At 33.8% G+C, this 9123-nt stretch overlaps 1 protein-coding gene across 1 annotated transcript; it reads left to right on the top strand.

Annotated features, from left to right (window-relative positions):
* Positions 1–359: 359 nt before the first annotated feature.
* On the top strand, positions 360–2121 carry LOC18598913 (flotillin-like protein 4). The gene is made up of 2 exons (XM_007028647.3): positions 360–1368; positions 1460–2121. The coding sequence occupies exons 1-2, from the start codon at positions 442–444 to the stop codon at positions 1979–1981; spliced, it is 1449 nt and encodes a 482-aa protein (XP_007028709.1). The 5' UTR covers positions 360–441; the 3' UTR covers positions 1982–2121.
* The last annotated feature ends 7002 nt before the right edge of the window (positions 2122–9123 follow it).

Genomic DNA, 9123 nt, shown 5'->3' on the forward strand with positions numbered 1-9123 from the left:
AATTCACTACGAACAAACTGAGAAACTACACTATGAGATTCTCCTTGTGGCAAAGAGGCAAAAGACATCAGAAAATCTCCATTCAAAACGCGACTTTGTCAAGCCTTAACATCAATTATATAGACTCCTTGATGTATATCTACATTTCGATATCTTATTAATACTGTCCATTAGAGTTAGACTATAAATAAAATTAGGATTAACCTTTATATATATATATATTTCATTACACAATTTCAATTTTTCTACAATGTATACAATTTTATATTATACAAGATTTTCTTGAATATTTTAATTCTTTCCGCTAAATATATATATATATATATATATGTTGTTCTGGTTCTGTTCGTTTGTCCAGACTTGTGGGCTCAAATACTTATATTTTCTTCTCTCAATCCCTCTCCCCTGTAATTGAGTGAAAAGAAAGAAAAAAAAAACATAATGTATAAGGTAGCAAATGCATCAGAATTTCTGGTGATCACTGGCATAGGTATCCCAGACATAAAGCTTGCCAAAAAGGCATGGATACTCCCTGGTCAGTCTTGCACTGTCTTCGACGTCTCGCCTGTAAACTACACGTTCGAAGTCCAGGCCATGAGTGCCGAGAAGCTCCCTTTCGTTCTCCCAGCAGTCTTCACAATCGGACCCCGTGTGGATGATGAGCACAGCCTCCTCAAGTATGCCAAGCTTATCTCTCCTCATGACAAGCTCTCTAACCATGTTAAAGAGCTTGTACAAGGTATCATTGAAGGAGAAACGAGGGTCCTAGCAGCTTCAATGACCATGGAAGAGATTTTCAAAGGAACCAAAGAGTTCAAACTAGAGGTTTTTGAGAAAGTCCAGCTTGAGCTCAACCAGTTTGGGCTTTTGATCTACAATGCTAATGTTAAACAGCTTGTGGATGTGCCTGGACATGAGTATTTTTCTTACTTGGGTCAAAAGACTCAAATGGAGGCTGCTAATCAGGCCAAAGTGGATGTCGCAGAGGCTAAAATGAAGGGAGAGATCGGGTCCAAGCTGAGGGAAGGGCAAACGCTGCAAAACGCTGCAAGGATCGATGCGGAGACGAAGATTATATCGACACAGAGGCAAGGAGAGGGGAAGAAGGAGGAGATACGGGTAAAGACAGAGGTGAAGGTTTTCGAGAACCAAAGAGAAGCTGAGTTGGCTGAGGCTAATGCGGATTTGGCAAAGAAGAAGGCAGGTTGGGCTAAGGAGGCGCAAGTGGCGGAGGTGGAGGCCTCCAAGGCAGTTGCTCTGAGGGAAGCTGAGTTGCAAAAAGAGGTGGAGAGGATGAATGCTTTGACCAGAACTGAGAAGCTTAAGGCTGAGTTTCTTAGCCAAGCAAGTGTTGAGTACGATACCAAGGTGAAGATAATTCTCTTAAAAATTTATGCAACTCCTTTTCAATTCTATTTTTCCTTATCTAACTCTGTTGACCTTTTTATTTAAAATGAAGGTGCAAAAAGCAAATTGGGAACTGTACCAGAAACAGAAACAAGCAGAGGCAATTCTGTATGAGAAGGAAAAAGAGGCAGCTGCGCAAAAGGCAATTGCGGATGCAACATTCTACGGCCGTCAAAGGGTTGCTGATGTAGAATTGTATGCAAAGCAAAAAGAAGCGGAAGGACTCATGGCACTTGCACAAGCGCAAGGTGTTTATCTACGAACCCTTTTAGAAGCGTTGGGAGGCAACTACGCAGCCCTAAGGGATTACTTGATGATCAATGGTGGAATGTTTCAAGAGATTGCTAAGATCAATGCTGAAGCCGTTCGGGGACTGCAGCCTAGGATTAGCATTTGGACTAATGGTGGATCTGAAGCAATGGATGGTAATGGTAGCAATGCATTGAAGGAGGTTGCTGGTGTTTACCGGATGTTGCCGCCCTTGTTTAAGACGGTTCATGAGCAAACTGGGATGCTACCACCTCCGTGGATGGGCACATTGTCAGCTGACTCACAACAAGCTACGACGGATTAAGACAAGCCTATCCCTGATCGTCATTTTGCCATACACTCTTTTTTATTTAACTATCCTGCCTTTGTTTTAAATATAAATTATGTTTTTTTAAAAACAAATATAAATTATGTTAATAATACGTTATTGTTTGTTTACTGTAATTAACATGAAATTAAGGGCCGGGCCAACATCTATTCTACTCGTAATTCATCCTTTAAAAATCATTCAAGCTAAATATTTATTTTGTGGATGCATCACAAAGGAATCATTCAATTAATGCAATCCACAAAGATATAGTATACGAATTTATTGGATTTTTTTTAAATGAAAAAAAAAAAAAGACGAGTCAAAGCAATTAACGTGATGAAATGGATTATAGACCCTTATTGTGCTCCATAAAAAATGAGAAAAATTGTTTTGAATATTGAGAGAGTAAAAACTCATATGGAGAATTGTCAAATTCAACAAATAACTCTGATTTACAAATAAGTAGCCAAAATTGAGATGCATAAAATTCGAAATATGATGTTCGTTTGTAATTAATTATTTATACCTCTAGAGAAATTTAAAATATATTAATGATATTTCTATGTACCTTTGCCCTTATTAATATTATAACTCCTTTACTTTAAAAAAAAAAATTGCTGGAGGAGCTCTTTTTCTTATCATGGTCAATATGGTATCCAAAGTATTCCAAAAGGAAGCCGAAGGTCGTGCCTCACACAACAGGCCTGTAATTTGACATTTTTCAAGAAATGGTTGCTATAAGATTCGCTCATCTTACCGCGTTGTGTTGACAAATGGGGTAAACTATATATAGAGAGAGAGAGAAACAGAAACGAAATGTAGGCACTTTGATATTCTTAATAAACTTGAGCTGAGATTAGAACTCTCGTTACTCTTAACTTATTTAAATTGTCATCATGCATAATTCAACTACTCAACGTAAAACATAAGTCGTCATTAATTTTTTTATTTAGTCATCTAATTAAATTTATCTTTCAATTAATGCAGTTCACAAAGATAAAATACATGAAGAGAAAATTGTGAGAAATAACCATTTTGATAACTTGATTTCAAAATTAGCTCTCAAAATAAAATTAATTGGTTTTACTCATATTTATTCGTGACTTAACAAAAATACCCTTGAAACCATTTCAAATAAATTAAATCATTCATCACAATTTCTCTCCATCTGTTCTTCCAATTTCTCTCCATCTGTTCTTCCGATTTCTCTATCTCACCATTTAGCTCTCTTTAATTTTATCGATTTCTCTCATTAGCATCCTTCTACTGTACTCCCGATTTCTCTCTCTTGCGCTTTCAAGACGTCGAGCTATGATTTTGATGTGCTTGAGGTGGGTGGCTATTTGAAAAATTTGATTTTTAAGTGTTTCGGATGAAACTAAAACAATAGAAATGATTACAAATATTTGAAATAGCTTTTAATTAAATCAATTCAGGGTCTAGACACCATTAAACTCAAGAATTTGAAATTTATAAACCTAGGGTTTCAAAGGGAATTTTTTTCGACTTTTAGCCAAAACTGGTTTCTTAGATAAGGAAAATTGTGTTTTAATTTATGAAAACATGTTAGAAACATTAAAATCGGTGTTAAATTGTCAAAAAAAAAAGAAAAAGAAAGGAAGAGAGTTGAAAGGATTTAAAGTTTTGATTTACAAGTAACAATAACTTTATAGGCATTAAAGTGCAATAAAAATTTTTGAACATGGTGTGTAACAATAATATTTTTTCAACGCGGAGTGTAACAACAATATTTTTTTTCAATATAGCATATGACAACCTTTTTTAACCATGGCATGTAACATATTTTTTTACATGACGTGTAACAATAATATTTTTCAACATTGCATGTAACATCATATGCATGACGTGTATCATTATGTGTACTTAAATATGAAAAGGTTTCATTAAAGGTAATTTTGTCCAACTTGACTAAAAACGGTTAAAATTATAAATAGAGCTATTTTTAAAAACATCTTATCTTTGAAGGTTTTTTTCTTAAATACCTCATATATGAACCCAAACATTTGTCGTGATAAAAGGTATTTATAGATCAAGTCAATTTATCATGTTTTCTTTTAGCTCAAAAGTCAAGCTTTGATATATACGGTTTGCCCATTTCATAATATTTTATTATCAAAATATATAAAATATTTTAATAGTTTTAATTTTAAAATTTATTATATAGTGAGTATAAGACCAACTTATGTAAGAGTTTTTCTATTGCAAAAATAGATGCAAAGAGTTTGGCTCTTAAAATTTCAAAACTTTTAACTTATAAGAGAAGTTCATTTGAGATTTTAGATAAATAAAATTTTTTTCAAAAAAAACCATTAATATGTAGTAATATATATTAAATGATATCTTTTTGTACTATCCCTTTATGTTGTAATAATTCATAAAAAAATTGCAAGAAAGATAATTCTATTGTAAAAGAAATAATGAAAACAAGAAGAAAAGAGAGATATTGAGAGAATGCTCTTTATGTATTACTAAAGCAATGTTTGGAATGTAAAATAACAATTCTTCAAATGAGGGTGGGGTGACCCCCTATTTATAATTGAAGCCCTTAACAGATCAATGGCTATTACAATCTCTTAATAAGATATATCTCTAAATTGCATTATCTTCTTGATAAATCCCACATTATGAACTAGATAATTTCCACATGTAGATAAATCTTGAAATATTTAGAATATGGATAATACATTTATCATTTATCAAATTTACTCTAATTTGAATTGGTCTAACATGGTGTGATATGTCCATATTCCATAACAGTCTCCCTTGGATGGAACAACCACTGTGGTGGCCTAATTGGACGTGTTATTGCTGCCCCGTTAAAAACTTAAGCTGAAAAAACTCAGTGGGACAAAATTTGGACAAAAGGGAAAAAGAGTACAATGCATTAAGTCCATAATTGCTCCTCTTCAATTCAGCCATATTGCCACTTCTATCTATCGCTTTCAAGGCTTGCCACTTCTGGGGTGAATGATACTTTTCCATTCTAGGGGCAAACCAATCTTTCATGTTATTCCAATGTCATATACTAATTTTCAAATGTTGACGTTGGCAATGACTTGATAAAAAGATCTACAAGATTATTGGTGAAACGAATCTGTTTAACATCAATTTGTTAACTTTCCTGGAGCTTGTGAGTATAGAAAAACTTCGACAAGATATGTTTGGTCCCATCACATTTAATATATCCTCCCTTGACTTGGGCAACACAAGTAACATTATCTTCATAAATTATGGTGGGAGAATTTGCAACCAATGTTAAACAATAAGAATTATGAATATGCGTTATAACATATCTCAACCAAACACACTCTCTTCCAGCTTCATATAGAGCGATAATCTCGAAGTGGTTGGAGGATGTAGTTACTAGCATTTGCTTAGTAAAGCACCATGAAATGACGATGCTGTTATAGCAAAATAAATAACCGATTTGAGAGTGAGCACTATGCAAATCATATTTATATCCTGCATCAACGTGTCCAACTAAACCAAAGTTAGTGGAATCCTTGGAATAATATAATCCCAAATCCATGATTCTTCAAAGATAACAGAAGATATGTCTTATCCTATTCTAATGTCTCCAAGTTAGCTCAGAACTAAAACGTGTCAACAAATTTATTGCAAAAGTGATATCTAGTCTCGTACATTAATTTCCATGGAATAACAACCAAGGGTCTTCATCAGCGGCTAAGTCAAACTTTCCTCCTGGATTTCCATCTAGAGCCCCTATGTGTCAAACCTTGCTATATCAAGTAATTACGGTGTCATTCACATACTCGATAGAATGTTTGTATATTTAGAAAGCCCGAAAAATTGACAAAAGACGATATTGCCCCTAGAAGTACAGCTAAGTTGATTAAACATCGAATAAGATAAAATCGAGATCTTCAAGATGAAATTGAGAATTTCACAGTTCAAGGATGACTCAAAATGGTAATTCGGAGTTCGAGGTCCGATTTGGAGTCAATCCGAAAAATTGACCTGTTAGGGGCAAAATGGTCATTTTGTAATTTGAGGATAAAATGGAAATTTTTAGAAAAGAATTTCTTAGCCCCATTTGACATGTTTGAGCATGACATGAGTATTGAAGTACAATTGGAAGATTTAGTAGTGAAAAATATGAGTTTTTGGTATTTTTAGAGTATCATTTTGCCACTCGGAATCGAAAATTTAATTTTTGAAAGGATTTTGATCAAATTTAATTATTTGGAGTGTGAAATGAGTATGAGGAGTGAAAATTATGCATTATGGCAAATTTTCAATTTTTGGGCAAAAATGTAATTTTTGAAAAGTTCGGGGGCAAAAGTGTAATCTTGAAAAAATTGCTCCACCAAAACTTTGAAAAAATCTGAAAATTTCACTTAAGACTTTGATAAGTCAAAAGGAATGCATGGTGGAAAAGTAGGACAAGTGATGGCTAGAAAAAAAATTAATAAAATATTCAAAATATGAATAAAATAATATTATTTCATTAAACTAATAAAAGGCATAAAAAAAATCAGCCGATAACCCATTCTTCTTCTTCAACATTTGGCCAAGTAAGAAACAAGAGAGAGAAAGGAGAAAATAAAACCCTAGCCAAAAAATTTAAAGGGAAAATAGGTGGAAATTCAAAAATCAAGTGAAAAAAATGTAACATTTCTTAAATTTGTCTTGTGTTTTACCTTTCCATGCATTTCCCATCATTTTTCATGGTTGAATCATGTGATTTAAGGATGATTTCAATTCTGGTCATATGGGTTTAGAGAGAGAAAGTTGTTAGATAGATTTGATTTTGAGCTATGTTAGTGTTTAGTGTTAGTTTAGCATGTTTATGAGTAAAACAACAAGAAAAATATTTATTTTCTCCATGAATTTCTCTAGGCCGAATCTAGCCAATGGTATGTGAGGATGAGGTTGACTTTATTTTAAGAGAATTGGGAGGAAAAATGATGTATTATGAGGTTGAAAATTAAATGAGAATTTTCGATGCAATAAATTGAAATTTTAACCCACTAGGGGTAATAGCGTAATTTATAGTTCGGACTGATAAATTGGATCAAATTCACATTCATTGAGGTATTGTGGATATAATTGGATAATTGAAATTGAAATGAATGGAATTGGAGCTGAATTGGGGATTTTAGGAATTTACACCGTGTATAGGCGAGCTAGGTCGGACACCGCAATTAAGCGATTGTCCAGACATTTCAAACCCTATCTGTTGCATACGCATGGATAAGAGCCTAAAATAATTTATGATAAATTGACACGATTTATTGAATTTTGTGTCATGGATTATGGATAGGTGGTGAGTCAATTGTTTCGGGTAAGAGACTGCACCTGAGGACGGAGGATAGGAGTATTTCTACTCCTAATACTGTGAGTAAACTTATTATCATTTAATTTATCTAAGGTAGTTTTTATGAAATTTTATAAATTTTATGAAAAATGGATTTAAAAAGGATAAACTTCGTGTTTTATAAATAAATGTGTTTTTATAAAATGGTTTTATAAATTGTTTGAAATTAATGATGAATGTTATTTTTTTAAAATAGAGTACATGGAGACTGTGGTTGTTAAGTATGAATTGTATTTTTAATTCAAATGGCTTATGATAGTGTGAGCATGCTTGGCTGGTTTATTGTATTGAAATTATATGAATTGTGATTTGCCGTGCAAATTAGTTATTATAAAAAAATTACCTTGTTATGCTGTTAAACTATTTTATGATTATGGTGGGGCTGACCTACACTGCAGTGGCTGGTTTCCGTGGACCATCCTATTAGAGGGGCTCGGTAAACCCGGCTAATTTATTTTACCTTTGTGGGAGAGGCGCGCAGGGTAACTCTTGTGGAGGGGTTTGAGTCCACTTCATGCTTTACCACCACGTGAGAGTGAGATTCAGCCAATGCCAAGGGACAGCTGTTTTATATGAATAAGTCGTTTTAATAGTCTTGACGGACTCGAGTGGATGCTTTGATGACGATCAAGTATCCCCGAGGATGAGTTTTGGCATGAGCCAAATTTTATGAGAAACATAAGCCTTGAAAATCATTTTAATTGAATTATAATTGTTTTCATGGGATGGAATAAATTTCTAAGTTATGAAATGCATATTAGGATGGGATATTTTATTGTCTCTATTTACTCGGCTTTAGATACTTTAGATGGTATCTGTTTACTCACTGGGATTACAAAATCTCACCCCTTCTTCCTATACATTTTTCAAGCTCAGGACAATTTGTAAATAGTCGAGTAGGACGAGAACTAAGCTCGAAACTGCATTATAAAAAGTAAGAGTTCACAATCTTACATCCTCTTGATCAATTAGGGCCCACGTGTCACTATAAAAGTAGTTTTATTCTTTAGTTATTTGATTTAAAGTATGTATGAATATATTTAGCTTTTATACCATATTTTTGGCGAGTTTCAATATTTTTGAAGAAAAATGACGAAAATGCCCCTGTGAGCAAGAAAGTAATATTTTATTGTTTTGATTTGGAAATGACTTATAATTTCTTGAAATGTGAGATTTAATAACAGTCGCTCACCGGGAAAATGCGAAAGCTGATGCTAAGCCTTCCGGGGTTTCGATGGGCATTCGGGGTAATGAGTGCCTATCGGGACGTCGCGGCGATTGTCACGGGCTCGATGGGAGTTCCGAGTCGTGACACTATTCGAGAGAAAAAGCCTTCAACGGAGGACATGTTCATGCAATTCATGACAAAGAATAATGCCTCCATTCAAAATCAAGCAGCTTCAATTAGAAATCTTGAGATACAAGTAGGCTAACTTGCTAGTGCTTTAAACACTAGATCTCAAGGTCCCTTACCAACTAATGCTGAACTCGACCCAAGAAGAAAAGGTAAGGAACATTGTATGGTAATCACTCTCCTCAACGGAAAAGAGGTAGATAAAGAGGTAAGTAAGGAATTAAATTCAGAAATTTCAATTCAATTTGATGAAAAAGAAATTGAAAAAGATGCTGAAAAAGAAATTATAGTTGAAAAATCTACTGAAGATTCAAAAGAAAAATCACAATTAAAAACTGCTCCCACACCTCCACCACCTTTTCCTCAATGTTTTCAAAAGCAAAAAGTTGACAAATAATTCCAGAGATTTCTTGAGGTATTTAA

This window comes from Theobroma cacao, chromosome 5 (genome assembly GCF_053813885.1).
Source record: "Theobroma cacao isolate CCN51 chromosome 5, ASM5381388v1, whole genome shotgun sequence".
In the NCBI taxonomy this organism is placed as follows: domain Eukaryota; kingdom Viridiplantae; phylum Streptophyta; class Magnoliopsida; order Malvales; family Malvaceae; genus Theobroma; species Theobroma cacao.